The sequence below is a fragment of the Scomber japonicus genome, chromosome 21, assembly GCF_027409825.1.
Source record: "Scomber japonicus isolate fScoJap1 chromosome 21, fScoJap1.pri, whole genome shotgun sequence".
In the NCBI taxonomy this organism is placed as follows: domain Eukaryota; kingdom Metazoa; phylum Chordata; class Actinopteri; order Scombriformes; family Scombridae; genus Scomber; species Scomber japonicus.
Genome location: NC_070598.1, coordinates 27,972,830 through 27,991,019, shown reverse-complemented (window position 1 = coordinate 27,991,019; position 18,190 = coordinate 27,972,830). Strand labels below are relative to the sequence as shown.

General features: G+C 39.4%; 3 protein-coding genes across 3 annotated transcripts; 2 read left to right on the top strand and 1 right to left on the bottom strand.

The window, feature by feature from the left end:
- Positions 1-865: 865 nt before the first annotated feature.
- chchd7 (coiled-coil-helix-coiled-coil-helix domain containing 7) lies at positions 866-7,260 on the bottom strand. The gene is made up of 4 exons (XM_053342519.1): positions 6,993-7,260; positions 2,274-2,333; positions 2,077-2,175; positions 866-1,466 (listed from the first exon to the last, which is right to left on the bottom strand). Exons 2-4 carry the CDS (start codon positions 2,325-2,327, stop codon positions 1,362-1,364), a joined length of 258 nt encoding a protein of 85 aa, XP_053198494.1. The 5' UTR covers positions 2,328-2,333; positions 6,993-7,260; the 3' UTR covers positions 866-1,361.
- A 449-nt stretch (positions 7,261-7,709) lies between these two features.
- LOC128382388 (zinc finger protein PLAG1-like) lies at positions 7,710-16,858 on the top strand. Its single transcript, XM_053342379.1, has 2 exons — positions 7,710-7,766; positions 16,432-16,858. The coding sequence occupies exon 2, from the start codon at positions 16,541-16,543 to the stop codon at positions 16,856-16,858; it is 318 nt and encodes a 105-aa protein (XP_053198354.1). The 5' UTR covers positions 7,710-7,766; positions 16,432-16,540.
- A 137-nt stretch (positions 16,859-16,995) lies between these two features.
- On the top strand, positions 16,996-18,187 carry plag1 (pleiomorphic adenoma gene 1). The gene has a single exon (XM_053342515.1). The coding sequence runs from the start codon at positions 17,000-17,002 to the stop codon at positions 18,185-18,187; it is 1,188 nt and encodes a 395-aa protein (XP_053198490.1). The 5' UTR covers positions 16,996-16,999.
- The last annotated feature ends 3 nt before the right edge of the window (positions 18,188-18,190 follow it).

Genomic DNA, 18,190 nt, shown 5'->3' with positions numbered 1-18,190 from the left:
TTAATACAGAGTAAGTGTTCCTATTCTACTGGCAGTGAAGTGCCTTCAGTGTATGATGCATTACAATACAAAATCCTCATTCTGTGTATTAATACAGTCAAAGCCTTGTGCAGTCTGAGGTAAACATATAGTATTATATTGAGGAAATATTACAGTTATAATTATTACTAGGAGATTATATTTATCTCTTCAGCTCAGTAACTTTAACATTGACAGTACATGACATTTTGATTAAAAAAAGAAATAACTTATGGACTTTTGTTGTTGTGACTTGTACAGTCTTTTACAAATGCACATCTTTAACAGTGTGTAATGTGTGTCAAGTTATCAAGTCACAACAGTCATAAAAAGTATTAAGACCTTGATGATGCTGAAAGTTATGTGTGATGGAGTCCTTTCCTCTGAGCAGGTGTGTAGTAGTAGTAGTATAAAAGAAAAAGAAAAAAAAAACATTACAAGAAATACAGCCATAAAAAACAGTGTAGCAAATCCAACATGTAGATACAAAAATCATTCTCTACTTATTAAAGATCATCACAGGTCATCACTCTGATGTTGACCAGACTGTGTGACAGATGTCCATCACGGGCTGCAGTGAGATACCAGCTGACTGCAGCTGTCATAGATGAAGAGTTGTCTCCACACAGTGTAAGTTAAGATTGCAGCCTTTTCTCACAAGAAAGTCAAACATTGAGGCCAGCAGCACTGTTCAGATGACATCAGTATAAGGTATCAGGTGATGTTGCCTGGTTAGGTGGAGGCTGGTGGATGTGCTGCAACATTTAAGTTTCCAACCATGAGTCAGTACATGTTTAAAAAAAAAAACATAACATTGTGGTGTTTAATGTTGCCATGACGACAAAGGTGGTGTAACTTTGAGGAAGTATAAACCATGTTTTAATCCAAATGATCATTTAAATCCAAACCATTTTAGAGCTGTACTGTCATTCAAAGATGAGGATGTGTGTGTAAATAATACAGTTGAACATGTGGCTTCAAGCACCTTTAATGTTTATGATCAATAACAAGATCTCAGCAGCTGGAACCAGTAAAAATGGTCTTCTACTGAAATAACACATGAAAACATGATCACCTTCTCTTCCAAACAAAAAAACTAAACAGTCATACTGTGTCAGTTCATGTCACATCAACATTAAAACTCAGTAAATAATCTCCCTCTCCTCTGTGCCTCCACTCTATTTTCACTGTGTTTCAGAATAAAGAGGGGGGGGGGGGGCTGTACAGGTGGTCTCCTTCATCTGAGCTGAGCTTGGATCACAGTGTACTCTCAGTTCACCAGAATGAGTGGACCTATAGCACAGGTCCTCTGCTCTTCAGTGTCTGTGGGTGACTCTCATCAGTCAGTATGGTTTTCCACCGATGGCAGCCAGCATCTCCTGCCTCTCTGCTGCAGTGGGCATGCAGGGATTCACTCCATCTCTCCTCCTCTGCACCATTATGTTGTGCTACAAGGAAACAAACACAAACATAACATACATTGATTTACATTTGTCTGATGTGTTCTGTGGCTCTGGAGGAGAAAATAACCCTTGTGTTGTCATGGTGATGTCATCATCAACACAGCACCATTACAGACATAGCCATAGTGCTTGCTCATACTTGGCAGCTGGGGGTCAAGTGTTTCAAAAAAATCGCAATATTGAACAATTATTTTCATTATTGATTACTCTGCTGATTATATTGTTGATTGATTGTTTTGTGTATATAATGTCAGGCTTAACAATAATGACTGAATCACTTATTTGTCAAAATGAATTCATTGTTGCAGCTCTAAAGTAAGATGGGGAACAATTCAACAAGACGTCTACTAGAAAAACTTCTTAGATTTCACTTTTGACCTCAAAGGTGAAAAATCAATCTTTTTACAGACTAATGTGACAAATAAAGAATCCAATGAAATAAAAAATGTTTCCTGTTGATGAACCTCATTTGATTTTTTTTATTTAGAATAAATGAACATTAAGAGTGCATTTCATCTCTTTGTATTTAACCCTGTGCTGCTAACATGAGGGTGTAGGACAGGTGCATTCAGTTTGTTGTAGTAATAAAACTTACCCAGTACTTCCTACAGCTCTTATATCTCTGGAAGTAGGCTAAGCACATGCTCTTGTCATAGTTGTAAGCATCCAGACACTTCTGAGAGGCAGAACTTTCCTGCAGAGGAGAAGCAGCAGGATGACAGTTAGAGACACAGAGCATGACATCTCAGCAGCAGATATGAAACATCACTACACAAATGTTGCTCAGCTTACTTCGATGCATGGATTAATGTCCTCATTCCGAACCTTTCGTGTATTTTTATCCATTTCAGTCTGTGTGTAGATGGACAATATCAACAGGTTATGTTTTTTTCTTGGAGGTCATATTTGTACAGAGCATGCTTGATATGGTTAACTGTGGTTTAATATAGGGATGTCCCGATCCGATATTGATATCGGAAATCAGTCCGATATCAGCCAAAAAAGTGAATATCGGATTTTATCGGACTGAATCTAAAAACTCCGATATAAACGCTCCGATATAAGCTGTCCATTTACCGCTCCAGCACTTCTATAATAATAGGTGACTCTGGTTTGATCACACTCCAACACAGTAGGTAGCGGTAATGCCCCTTAATTAACGTTGGTGCCGGCCGCGGAAGAAGAGCGTCTCTGATCCAGCATGCACAGCCCACGTGATCACAACAACGACAACGTGTGTGCCTGCAGCAAGGTGTAGTGATGTCGGCTGTGTGGAAGTATTTTACTGTAAACTCGGACAAAGACGTTGCAGCTAAATGCAACATTTGTCAGGCGCAAGTGTCCCGTGGAGGGACAGAACCGGGAAGGTTCAATACAACCAACCTCATCGCACATTTGAAAAAACACCACAAAAAAGAACATGAGGATTTTCGCGTGAAAAAAAAAATCTCCACATTATGCTCGGACTGCAGAAAGTGGAGGAGGAGGAGGAGTAGTAAGGGTAGTCAGCACTGACTGATTATTATTTGTTTTATGCTCTTGTTATTAGAGTGATATGTTTATTGTGTTTACACTCTATTCTTCGTTGAAGACTAAGAGTAATTACTACATTGTTTTGGGCACAGTCAGTCAGTGAAACTGGAGCTGTGTGAACTCTTAACTTAGAGCAGTTGGACAGTGGACAATATTGTGTTGTTGTTGTTGTTGTTTTTGTCCCTGCCCACAGTTGTTTCCAACATATGCTGACAGTAAAAAAAATAACTGGAGTGAACTTGAATTGTTTGCACTTTAAAATTTTATTTATTCTATTCAATTGTATAATGATGTTGGTAACCAGTGGTTATTTTGCACTTTAAATATAACATTTTGTTTTTATTGGATTTGTTGAGGTAATTCTCTTATGTTGAAGGTTAAAATTTATGTAACCAATTGGTTAATAATAAATGGGTCAGTTTTTCCTATACCTACTGTTGCTGACTATTGTTTTCTGTTATATCACTACAACATCAGTAACAGTAACAGTAACATCACTTTATCAAGCCTTTTCTAACATTCCACACAACAAAATAAGGAATAAATATATGTATGATTCGTGCATATATCGTATCGTATTGATATCGGTATCGGCCAATACTCAAGGCTACAATATCGGTATCGTATCGGAAGTGAAAAAGTCATATCGGGACATCCCTAGTTTAATATACAGTGGAACATTCCTCACATCTTAATATTTCTAACAGTCTTTCAAACATGTAAACATGTCCTGCATGTGTTACTCCTCATCTAACAGACAGTGATCATGAAGAGCTGAGCTTTTATCTGCTTCTCACAGTAAAAGGTAGAAGTTAGGAGAGTTGATACATTTGTAGTTTCACTGTGGCACCAAACTGACCAACAATAAGATTCATTTTAGTGATTCAAGTCATTCTGCAGAAAATGTATGTTTATTCTTTTTCATCAATTAAAGCATGTTTTAAATCCTTGCTTGTGTCAGTTTCCTCAGTGTGAGAGTTACAGCTTACTGTTTATTTAAAGTGAATGTGTGGAGTTTGGATGACACCTTCTGGACAGATCATTAAAGGAATCTGCTCTATTAAACACTGACAAGTGGATTGATGAACCAAACAGACATTGTCAGCAGTATGAATGAAGGTGTTCATCATGAACTACTACCTCCACTGCATGTCATCTACCATTCATCTGCTCACTTCCTGTCTTCTCTCTACTGTAATATCACTGATGAAAAGCAGATCATGCTCAATACAACAAAGGAAAAAAGACATTTACTGGTTGAAATAAGCTCATTTACTGATTACTTTTCATTAGTTCATCATTTATTCTGTAAAATGTTTTCAGAGTCCAAAGATGATAAAATCACACTACTATCAGTGTTGTGTGAATCATATTCAATTGTATTCAAGTCAGTCACATTTTTATATTGTATAATAACCAGTCTGGATCTACTTTCTCTATGTGCACCATTGAAGATATATAATGATGTACATGAATGATGATTCCAGGATAGCGTGTTTTTATCTGTGAGATATGACAGGAACCTGATCATTTACAGTAAAAACATTACGTGGACCACATCAAAAGATATTCATTTTTAATTCAAAATAGTAACATTTTAACAAGAAAAAAAATATTAAAAAAACAAATCATCATCATCATGTCTTTCATTTACCAGTACTCTTCTGTTAACTCGTACATACAGTTGATAACAGAAGTTTACACACACTGTATAAAAAGACACAACCTTTTTTTCTCAGTGTGTGACATTAAATGAGACTAAACCTTTCCTGTTTCAGGTCAGCTGGGATTACCTAAATTACTACCAGAATAATGAGAGAGCTAACCATTAAGATAAGTTTGTATTACTTTCTTCAAAGTCAGAAGTTTACATACACTAAGATTACTATGCCATTTGGGAAAGCCCAGATAATGATGTTATGGCTTTGGAAGCTTCTGATAGGTTAATCGACAACATTTGATTTAATTACAGGCACACCTGTGGATGTGTTTTAAGGTACACCTCAAACGCACTGCTTCCTTGTGTGACATCATCAAAAGAAATCAGCCATGATATCGGGAAGAGAATTGTGAACTTCCACAAGTCTGGTTCATCCTTGGGTACAATGTCCAGATGTATAAGTATAAACAGCATGGGAATGTCCAGCCATCATACTGCTCAGGAAGTAGACGGCTTCTGTGTCCCAGAGATGAACGTGCTTTGGTGGGAAATGTGCGTATCAATCCCAGAACAAAAGCAAAAGACCTTGTGAAGATTCTGGCTGAAACTGGTAAGAGAGTGTCATCATCCACAGTGAAACAAGTCCTGTACCGACACTCAGCCAGGAAGAAGCCATTACTCCAAAAGCAACATAAAAAAGCCAGATTACAGTTAGCTTGACACAGGGACAAAGACCTGAATGACCATGGTTACATTAGGAGGACAAAGGGGGAAGCTTGCAAGCCTGAGAACACCATCCCAACTGTGAAGTATGGGGGTGGCAGCATCATGTTTAGCTGCAGGAGGGACTGGTGTTCTTCACTAAATATATTGCATCATGAGGAAAGAACATTATGTAGAAATATTGAAGCAACATCTCAAGACATCAGCCAGGATGTTAACGCTTGGGTGCAAATGGGTCTTCTAAATGAACAATGACCCTAAGCATGCCGCCAAATTAGTTACAAAGTGGCTGAAAAGGCTTGTCTGAGCTGGAGGCCTACAAACCTGACTCAGTTACACCACTTCTGTCAGGAGGAAAGGGTTAAACCTCCAGCAGACTATTGTGAGAAGCTTGTAGAAGGATATCCAAACCGTTTGACCCAAATCATACAGTTTAAAGGCAGTGCTACCAACACTAAAGAAATGGATGTTAACTTCTGACTTTGACGAAAGTGATAAAAAAGTGTTCTCTCACTCATTATTCTGGCATTTAGCTAATAGAAATCATTTTGGTAATCCTGACTGACCTAAAACAGGAAAAGTTTAGTCTCATTAATGTCAGACAGTGAGGAAAAAAAGGTTGTGTCTTCTTATACAGTGTAAATGTCTGCTTTACCCTGATATATGTATGTAGACTATTCTTCTTCAATTCTAATGCATCTTATAGTAATATGATATCAGTATGTTGTTTCAGTTGGGCTCTAATTTTGACTGGGGGAGTCATATTTCAACTCAAATATATTCAGCATGTTCAACTGCATTTCTACACAGAAAAACTAGCAGTAACAATTAGCCTGCGTTTGACTTGATACATGATATCTCACCAATAGAAATTCTCTCTTATGTGATTTTTGGAACTATTTTAGGAAGAATGTCCTGATGTTATCATTCTCAAGTTATTTTATGTGTCAAAGATATATCTTAAAATGATTTTGACTTTAAGGGTTTGGAAAGGCAACATATAAAAAAGGTGACATTTTCAAGTGTCAGATATATTGCTGGCAGGGCCACAGAAAAAACACACCACACTATATACAACCTGTTCATTAAAATGTATACTTTGAAGAGCAATTATTATACTTTATAATCATACTGCCAAATTTAAATTTACAAAAATGAGACTCCGTGATTTCACAGTCAATGTCAGCAGCACTGTCATATTCAGCTTAGATATCACTAACCACATTGTGTTTGAGTGAAGAAAAGTAATGTTAATGAAACTTTTTTGTACCATTACTATTAAAGTAGCTTCAGTTGGTTGTTTAAATGTATGCCGAATAGTAAAGCGGCTCTTTCTACAGTAAAACAATATAATAAACTGTACCGACCAGTCGTGTACATCTTACAATGAGCACGTTTTATTTAAATGCGACATTTCTCAACGGAGTTTGGCAGAGCCGGCTTCTACTGGCTATATGTAAGGCTGCTACATGTTGACCTTCAATGATGTTACCAAACGGCTAACAGGGAGACTAGCTCTTTTTAAAGCGGCACGACAAATAATCATTAGGTGTGAAGGTGAGAAGAGGCTAGTGCTACACACAGTTTATGCCTACCTTTAATAAATGCCAACTTTTATCCAGCGACAGACTTGTAGGTGCACCTGGTTTCCACACCAGTGATGGGTATCCACTTTTTAAAAAGACACTAAAATAAGTGTGGAAAGCATATTCACCCTAACTAGCTATTAACCAGCAATTAGTCAGTCATTGAAATCTGCTTTAAATGCTTGCTACACTGTTACTCCTGAACACTGAACAGCTGGCTACACGCGATATGTAACATTATCTAAGTGCTACAAGCTAACCTCTCCGTCATGCTCATGTCAACTCTCCTCTGTGCTGCAACAGCGCACCAGGAAAAGCACCCGCACCGTCACCGTCAACTGACAGTAATATAAGCCAATAGAAACCCCTTAATGCTAACGACGTTGACTGACATGCCAATGAGCCAATAGGATTTCTAGGAACACATGTTGGTCTTCCTATCGTTGTAAATAAAATTAAACCAAGTTTAAACGATTGACAGTACATCTAGCAAGTCCAAAAATGGAGTTTTATTGAAACGGACTGTAAATGAAAGTGGAGGGAAAGTGGCAGCGCCGTACACTAATCAAAACGCACAAGTGGGCGGAACTTCTAATGGGCGTGGCTAAATCCTAGTGCGGTTGCATCGCAGCGCATACACAATGGCTGCTCGAAAGAGGGGAAAGCAAACAATTTTCAGGCCCGCCGCGTCTAGCAAAAAATATGAGAAAAAAATTATTAAAAATTCGGAAAATAGTTGAAAGTCAAGAAAAACTCGACAGAAAGGATGTTAAAGCGTCCGGGGTAAGTTTGATGTAAATTAAGTAAACGGTTAGTCAGTTGTTGAATTAAAATATCGGGGTTATTTAAATTATGAGAGAGGGGTGAGCTGGGGAAAAAGTTTGTGTTAATCAGTACCCAGTTCGGGACCACAGAGAAAACCCAGGCAAGGCACAAGTATTGAAAAAAAAATCAAATAAATGATGTCACTGGTGATATTAGTGTGACAGTGCGTGTCCACGAACATTAACGACCAGTGAATGTGTAGAATGAAGGAAAGTTGAGTAAAGTTGAACATAGCCTCTTCTCTTACTATATTGTTTTAATATAATAACATCGACAGTGTGATGAGCACCGACAGGAACAGACGCACTTGAATTCAGCAATAAAGTCAATTTTCCTGCATTCACATGTCTTGTTGCTTCACATATAGACTTCATCAGGAGAAGTGACAACATTTTTTTATCGATTCCATCATCTCCTGTCCACTACTCTAACGCGAAATGCAAACGTGTAGCGGCTACAGTGACATTTAGTCATGCTCGATCTCTTTTAAGCTCAATGCTATATTGCATTTTCACCAACTGCAGGTATTGATCATTGTGTCATACAGATGACAGTTCGGCTATGAGCCGCTGGAAGGCTACTAAACAAGAAACGGCAAGAAATTGCTTGTCAATAAAGTAGCAAAATGGAGGGAGAACTTAAGGCAAACTAATTAGGCAATGCTTAAGATTTGCTGGTGCAGCTTGTGTCCCAGCATGTCGCAGATTGCTTCTTTGAGACTAAAAATCAGCTGTTGTGGATTGTTATTGGTGTGGCAGGTTGCACTGGTACATTTACCTCTGCTCCTATAGCTGATCATATCACAACAAGCAGTGAGTGTTTATCAGCTGACAGATCAGAAGCAGTTGATCGCAGATTGGTTGTTGATTAGAAGCAGTCAGTGAAAGACTCAGAGAGAGGAAGTGTGTTGATGCACTGTGCTTGTTTCCACCTGTCTTATACATTAAAGCAGAGCTAAACATGGAGTCACTGTGTAAGTCATAGTCAAGTCATTGTGCTCTGTTACATTGCTGTGTGCTGTTTGCTCTTTGTGTTCAGTAACAGAGTATAACAGCAGTGTTAATGTAGTATCATGTGTATCATGTAGGATGAGTACATATGTTGAGTGTTTGTGCTTGTGCTGTGGCTCAGCTCAACGTTGCTGGATGTGTCATGTTGGAAAGAGATAATGTTGACATGGAAAAGCTCAAACTAACTACTAACTTGTTGTTACTAGTAATCAAGTCCCATCAACATCTAGAGTTTGAGCCTGATTGTTTTTACTTAGTTTCTTAAATCATTTTGAACAAATCATTATTATTAAAATATTCTCTTGTCTTCTTGGATGTTTTAAGAATTTAAATGTGTTGACAGTGACATTAAAATGAGTTGCTGTTGTTGTTTTCAACATCTATTATTTATTACTAACTATTAGTAAGTGCAGCTGTGATTAGACTGAATGTTTGAAATGTTCGATACAGTCGTTGTTGAGAGTTTGTGTTTTGATAAAAAGTGTTTTAGTATCACACATAGATCCAAGAAAACACATTACTGCATGGTCACTCTTTAGTTTTCAAATTGTTTTAACTTTCACTTTTACTTCATGGAAAATAATTGTCTAGACTGAAGCATATAATTGTTGTGGTTATTTATGAGTGTATTTATCAGCTAAAGGGAAGGTACATCTCAGGGAACTCACTAAACATACAATACATATAATTATTGTGTTTTATTCAAATGAAATCAAACCCAGAAAGCTTGGATTTCTTATTAAGACACAATTTAAAATAGAGAATAGTGATTCGTGTGATGAACTGGGTTATGTCTAAATGAACAGTGTTCATATTCTGTTATTCATAGAAGTAGAAATATAAATTCATAGTTTCTGAAAGTTTCATTTTTAGTTCTTTTTTTTCTTACTGATAGTAAATGTAATAGTTCTTTAAACACTCATAAATCCTAATTATTGAAATAATAGTTGTGTATTATGTGTGCAGTTATTTACAGTAATTGATGAACTTGTGGTAGAGTTCTATGTTTGATTGATTATTTGAACAGTTCTCAGGCTTTCAAGTTACAGACAGCTGTTCTGTTCCACTTGAACTTTAAAGATCATTTTAGTTTATATTAAGAGACACACATGTTTTTCCAGCAGTGAAGCAGAATGAGAAGGAGTCATTTGTGACAATGTGCTGATCACAATGGTTTTGTTCAGGCTGCATGGAGTAAATGTACTAGTTCAAAATGTGTCCAAGAATAGATGAATGTGAATGTTAGTATATCAGATTGACAGCAGCTGATAGACAGCTGATCTATTAGTATGAAGACACATGTCATGTATTTATCTGCTGCTTCTGCACAGTTTCATCTAAATATCTTCTGCTAATGGAAACATTTCTTTTAAATGTTGAGTACTTTAAGAAAAGAGCTATGAATCCACAGACATGATTGAAATGAAAGCTAAAATCCTTCTAATTTATAGGACTGTAACTGATGATTATTTTAGATTATTTTATTAATGAATGAATTAGTTGTTTGGTTTATAAAAGTTTCAAAATATCTATTTATTCCACAACCTAAGCATATGAATTTCCTGTCATAAAGAAAGCAGAAAATATGACATTACTATACAATCAAGAAGAGTTGGTGATTCATTTAATTTTTGGCAACTAATTGAATAATCAACTATTGGTTGCAGTTGTACTCATTTCTTTTTATTCATATATAATCTTTCCAGACATCAGCCAACAGGGGGCTTAAGACCGAACATGTTAGATGGCTGATTGTGACAGATTGTCCAGCTGTGTGAAAAAGCAGAATATATAGAAGAGAGGTGCATGAGTCTGAGTGTTACACAGTCTGCATTTTGCATAGCTGGTGCATTGTGGGAACTGCACACTGATCAATACAAGTGAATGAGAATGAAACATGATGAGAAGTGCAGGATGAAAATGAAGGATGAGTTTAAGCTGACTTTAATGTTGACTGTAGTTTTAGTGTTCTTAGTGTCTATAGTAGTAGCTTGTATTATTACATGTACACTATATGTCTGCATGTATAAACCACATACAGTTAGTATCTATCTATGATTATTCCACTACAGCAGTAGAGTGTTATTATAATAGCTTTTACTGTATTTCTTTCCCTCTCTGTCTCTCAGTCACTGCTCATCATTTTCTCCAGCAAACCTTCTAAATGCATTTCTTTTTTTCTATCTTTCCGTCACCATATGTTTCCATTCATTTCCACACAGTGTGAAATGCAGCTTGCAGAGACATAAAGTAAATGAAAGTCATCCATCACAGTGGATCTGATGGGTTCATCACAGCAGACTATTGTAAGCAGTGCTGTGACATGTTGGTACTTTTCCTCACTCATAAATGCATATGTTCTGTCTCTTTGGTATTTTGGAGGCCAGTGTATCACGCAAAGTAGGGAGGATGATGTTACCATAATCTGCTTCAGTTGTTTAAGTCTTTACAGCTGTCTGAAAGCAACAGATTTAGTTCTGTATGCAGCAGCTCTCTTAGATATGATTTGATTTGATTATTCATGTGAATCAACAGAATAACTAGTCAAACATATCAGCTGTCTCCTCATAGTTCAGCTCGTCAGAAAATCAAATGCTGACTTGTAACTTGATACTGGAAATCAACATTTGATGTGTGATGCATTGACATATAAACTTGGTTTCGGGACAGTTAACATTAAAAAATATACAAAGATGACAAATTATAGGAAAAAGTAAAGTGTTGGGTCACCATGTAGCACCAGAACAGCTTCAGTGCTCCTTAGTATTGATTGTACTGTCTCAGTCTTCATTTAGTGTTTTAATGATGGTGGTGCAGAGCACTGTCTAACACATTCATTCTAAAGTTGGGTTGAGATGTGGTTACAGTTTAGACCAGAGCATATGATACCCATCATTTTCATCCTCATCAAACCATTCAGGAGCCCTCATGCTCTATGGATGGAGGCATTATCATCCTGGAAGAGACCATTCCCATCAGGATACAAATGTTTCATTATAGGAGAAAGATGATGTATTCATTTGCTGTGACTGTGTGGACCCAAACCATGGCAGCAAAATGCCCCACAGCATAACAGAGTTACCCCATCCCCAAATATTCAGACCTGGACCAGTTTTTCCTTTTCAATCTGTCACCAGTCTGTGTTTCGTAATAGAAATCAAAAATGTCATGTGTGCTGTATGTGTTGCTGCCATGCATGAACAATGTAAATGCATAAATAGAAACTAACATTGTTCTGCAGCATGTGTTTGATGCTTCTCAGTCATCCAGATCAGAGGCAGATGCAGAGATATAAAGTACAGTTCAGGACTCCTTTCCATTGGTCCAGTATAGTAACCTAATAACCACACCGTCTCCACAAGATTCTACTTATATGCTTCTCCTTTTTAACAGCCAATATTGTTTAAAGTGTTTTATCAACACAATGAGAAACATTTTTATTGAAAACAGCTGCCAAGTTGCAAAATCTTTGCTGACAACATATTTCATTTTCTTCCAATATCTGCATCTAGCTGCTAAAATAGGATTTCTGTTTTTATGGTTCTGCTTAGTGAACTCTCTTGACTTTGTTTAGGTGAGGGAATGATGGTGGTCTTTGTTAAATGCTGAAAATATCCACACAGGCTGTATTAACTTTCTCAATATTGAAGCAGAACCAGCATCTGTATGTTATAGTAGTAGTAGTGAACTCATCCATCCTCACTGTCATCTCTGGTCAGAACATCAGCAAATCTGCAACTGAAAATAATGAAGGTAGCTGCAAAACACACAAAATCTATATTAGATATTGCCTGATAGAAAAGTTTTTTTAGTCATTAAGAAAATGTGACTTATGGAGCATTTATTATCACATGTCAGTGTTGATGTGAAATGATGATCATTTATGAGCATCTCAAAGTTCAAATTGCAAAACGAAAAACACGTACTTCCGGTATAATCGCGTTTATTTTGAAAGGCTTCGAATCAACTTCCTGTCCTCACAGCAGAGGAGACCTCAGAGTGGGGGTCTGCAACGGAAGGGTCCTGACAGTGGAGACCTGCAGCCAGACTGTCTTGGAGATTGCTGCTCACTATAGAATAGAATAGAACTTTATTGTTCACCGTGGTGGAACATTGTCTTTGGCTCACCAATAACAAACACACAGCAGACAGAAATGACATAAGATCCTTACAATCCTAAAATACATACAATAAATACAAAATATAAGAAAACTCACAGGGTCAGCAGCAGACCACACCCCTGGAGATGGTGATAGAGTAAAGCAGCAAGACATTCTGCTACATACATTCAGGAGTAGTGAACAAGACACAGTCATAGTGGATTGGAGTTTTGCTGAAGTCTACAGACAGCAGTGGACAGTAAAGATGAACCAGGGATGTTGTGTTTCATGGTCAACACCTTAACCTGTAGATCCATCAGAGCCCCAGTCACCCCCAGTCACAGATACACCATCCATGTCATGTCCTCCGTCACTCCATCACTTCAGACTAGCGGTCTTCTCTCCATATAGAAACACATCCATTGTCCATGAGTCTTCAACTGAGGATTTGTCTCTTTATATGGACCTGCACTAGTTGAGCAGTTGTTGATCTATATATTGTAACAATAGCAACTCCCTTGTAATTTCAGTGTCACATGACATGGAGGTGGGGAGGACCCTCACTCAGACTGGTAACGATGAACCCATTTGGAGGAGTGACAAAATATCTCTAAGACTAAAAGACAAGCATGCTTTGACCACTGGTACGGTCTGTTAAGTCCATTGATCACAGATATTTTAGACGGTGTAGTCATTTAAATTATAATTGTGAGATTCATTTTAAAATAGGAATGCAAATAATTTACCTGCAACAACGAAGCAGAGCAAGACAACACCAACACAAAACCTTTACACAAATGTAAGTTTTTTGTGTTTAATCCCAAGTGTGTGTGCTGGCCCTGACTGCTGGGTGTGGTGTGTCCATGCTGATGTGGGTGTGTTCTGAATATTCTGACTACTCTCCCTGTTAGAGGACACACACATGCACAGTCCATATTAAAACTGAAGATATAGGAAATTGAGTTATAAACATAGTTGGAAAAAATGATTTTAGGACACTCAAATAATGAATTCAGCCATGTTAGATACTCATACTCATCACTCCAGCTCTGGATTGTATACACTGATCAGCCACAACATTAAAACCACTGACAGGCAAAGTGAACAGTCAGTTCTTGGAGTTGATGTGTTTGAAGAAGGAAAAATGGACAAGTGTAAGGATCTGAACCACTTTGACAAGGATCAGACTGTGATGGCTAGATGACTGGGTCAGAGCATCTTCAAAACCACAGGTCTTGTGGGGTCTTATGTATGCAAGTATGCAGTGGTCAGTACAAGGAAGGACAACCAATGAGCCTGGGACAGAGTTCCAGATGTTGTCTTGGCCTCCAAATTCCCCAGATCTCAATCTGATTGAGCATCTAACAAATCTAAGCCATGGAGACCCCACCTCACAATTTACAAGAGCTAAAGATCTGCTGCTAACGTCTTGGTGCCAGATCCCAGAGGACACCTCAGAAGTATGTTAGGGTCCATGCATGAATAGGTGGCACATGGAGGACCTACACAATATTAGGCAGCTGGTTTTAATGTTATGGCTGATTAGTGTATGAACCCTGTTCCCTCCAAGCTTCATTATAAGCCCAGAGAACTAACAGTATGCACTACGTCTCTGTGTGAATAACACTACCTGATCTCAGCTGACTAAACGCAGCTGTATTCATGGACCATGTGAGAACAATATAAACTAAAATGATGAAGATCTAGAGGTGAGGTTCCAGATTGCAGCCCCTCACCCTTTCCTTTAATGTGTGAAGGAGAACACAGACAGACAGACAGACAGACAGACAGACAGACAGACAGACAGACAGACAAGGAGTTTTTAACCATAAATCATTTAAAGAGATTTCAAATACAGAGCTGGAATTGTACAGAATATGTTCCCTTTAACTGTTTGATTGCTCAGCTCATGGAGTGAAGTGTCCTGTCAGGTTTCTGTCAGCAGCTGGAGATCAGTATTAGTTTGTCTGGAAGCTGATCTCAGTGCTGAATGTAAGTTTGTCAGATAAACGTCTGTTAAAATGTGATGATGTTTACAATGATGAAGCTGACTCAGAGGGACAACCACAGCTCACACTGCTGGATTAGCATATGCTGATCTCTCTGCCAGCACAGTGTAAATAAACCATAAACCTAGAGGCCAGTGTCTTAGATAAAGTAGGTCTACCTGCTCTGACAGTATCTCTCCATCTCTCTATAGCTTATCAAGCCAGTAGAGTGATGAAGGCTGCTATATCTGCTTTAGTTTTGGGCAGGTGCAGTTCTTGTTTCCAGAGAGGACAGTTGATGGATTTGACTCAGTGGGACATAAAAGGTTTGGAAGGCTACAGACCAGCATGTTTGTTTTATTTTGTTAAGAACATTAATATCATGTAAAGGTCCACTTACAATACACAGATGAAGACTCTTGAAGATGCAGTTTAAAGTTCCAGGAAAGGCTAGTATGTGGATATTAAAGAAAAGATCCTCTCTAGATATGGTTTAAAATGCGTATAAAACACTAACTTCAATTATCTCATTCAAATCTTTAAATGACTAAAAACCATGTATTCCTTTCCCTAATCAAAAATTCAGAATGTATGAAAATGCAAATATATTTCATTTCAAAAGTTGTCCTTCACTGTGAATACCATGTTGAGTTTGTGTGCAGCAGGGGGCTTCACATGTCTGTAAATTGAATACAGGACCACCATTGGGTCCAAACTGGTTGTGATGTCACAAATCCTGTTTGTAGACCCGCCCCTTAAACTCTGAAGTTCAGTGAGTGCAGAGAGTGAAAACAAAGTGTGTACACATCATTCTGCACAGTGAAGCTCAAACATTTGACTGTAGATGTTTGTAGGTGTTGGGGAACTTTAAAGTCAGTGTAAAGTAAGAATAAATATGTGTTCTGAGTTTGACATACCACAGAAAAGTGTGTTGTTAACCACCCTGCCAAATTTGAATGAGTAAAAAAATCACCAAATATATGAAATTAGGCTTCAAAGTTGTGTAAAAATCAGCCTCTTTCTCTGCCTCTTCCTACCAAGTGTCACCTGTCAATCAAAGTCACCACCTCTACCAGAAATATGGACGCTACGTCTGAGAGCTTTCTGCTGCTAACTCAGCTGCTACCTCGGTGGCTAACTCAGCTAACTGGCTAACTGTAGACTGTAGTAGTAGTAGTGTGTGCTGAATGTATTTATACCTCTACAGCAGCAGGGGCGGGTTTATGATTTTCAGACCCGCCCACTAAATCCTGAACACAGAAATGTTGAAACACAGTTTGTGAAGCCTAGCTCCACAATTCAAATCTAAATGGTTGAAATGTTTTTTACACCTTTTTTAAAAAATACATTTATGACCTATTTAATGTGTCTGAATTCACTTTTTACACAGTCTTTAACTATGATTCTGTTTTATTTTTGTTCTTGATTGATTTAGATTCAGGTGTCAGTGTCTCGTGTGATTCCAGCAGCTCTTAACAACCATAAACTGAACTACTCACAGTCATCTTTTTTTTCTCTCTCTCAGGCCCCTGAGTCCGGGCGGTGTTGAGCACATAAAACTGGATAGAGCAATTGCATCAGTACTAGTCGGGCACTGTGCCCCTGTCCATGTAACTGGTCTGCCCTAGGGTGCCATGGCCACGGGAACCCAGGGCCACCGTGACCACGTCCTGGAGAAAGCCAAGCCCGCACCACCCACGGGGAGGCGCAGGAGAGCAGAGGGAAAGCAGAAGAAGAATTTCCCCTGCCAGGAGTGCCAGAAAGCTTTCAACAGTCTGGAAAAGTTGAAGGTGCACTCATACTCTCACACAGGAGAAAGACCCTACCGCTGCTCCCACCCCGACTGCACCAAGGCTTTCGTCTCCAAATACAAGCTGCTACGGTACAGACAAGCAGCAGTGTATAGCAGGCTGCAGCATGTTGCTTTTCTCTTTACACATTTGATAACATAGTGCTCGGTAGTAGTCACAGTTTGTGTTGATGAATTCTAGTTTTCAGGTTGTTGTGTGTAAGTGTAATATAAAGCATGCCTACTTAAAACATGATTGCAACAATTCTGAGTGCTCATAGAATGTGTCTGTGTTCCAAGGCATATGGCAACTCACTCGCCAGAAAAAAACCACAAGTGTTCATACTGTGAGAAAATGTTCCACCGCAAGGATCACTTAAAGAATCACCTACACACTCATGACCCGTACAAGGAGGCGTTTGCTTGTCAGGAGTGTGGCAAGAGCTATAACACCAAGCTGGGCTTCAAGCGCCACCTCGCCCTCCATGCCGCCAACAGTGGAGACCTCACCTGCCAAGTGTGCCTGCAGCCGTTCCCCAGCACAGGGGTGCTTCTGGAACACCTCAAAACACATGCTGGCAAGTCCTCTGGCGGGACCAAAGAGAAAAAGCATCGCTGCGAGCATTGTGAGCGGCGATTTTACACCCGTAAAGACGTGCGGCGCCACATGGTGGTGCACACGGGACGCAAGGACTTCCTCTGTCAGTACTGTGCCCAGCGGTTTGGTAGGAAGGACCACCTGACACGTCACGTGAAGAAGAGCCACGCCCGGGAGCTGCTGAGGGTAAAAACTGAGCCAGCTGATCTGCTGGAGCCCGTTGTCTATGACTTGGCATCTGGGGGCATCAAAGGCGAGCTCCAGGGCATGCTGACACCAAGGCCACACCAGCTCAACATGTACACAGGCCCCGTTCTGGACACAGAGCCCTTCCCCAGCCCCGCACACCCCTTCTCTTTAAAATACCCGCTGGGCTCCAACTTTACCTCATACACCGTCTCCTCACAGGAGCGGGAGCAGAACCTAAAGGGAGAACTGGAGACCTACCTGATGGAGCTGCAGAGCAGCATGCCCTCCTCATCCTCTGCAGCCCAAGAACCCCAACTCCCCACCTCCAAACTTGAGTTGGAGTCTCATGTAGGAGTGCTGGAAGAAGCAAACGAGGAGGTGTCCTTGTCCAAAATTTCCACATCAGTGGCAGCAGCCTCAGCGGCAGGAGACTCGCTGGCCTCATCTTCCTCTCTGATGGACTTCTCACAGCTTTTCAACTTCCTGCCGCTGAACGGGCCGCCATACAACCAAGCAGGGGGGAGCGGGGGTCAAGGTGTTGGCTATCCACCCAACGAAGAGTCTACACCTCTTGTCCAGCTGCCTCCCCAGCCCCCTGAAGGCCCAGAGGTTGCAGAGAGTCCACTTCAAGGGCTCCCCTCCTCCTTCATATCCAACCTGAGCACACCCACCACACTGCCCCGCTTCCATCAGGCTTTTCAGTGATCC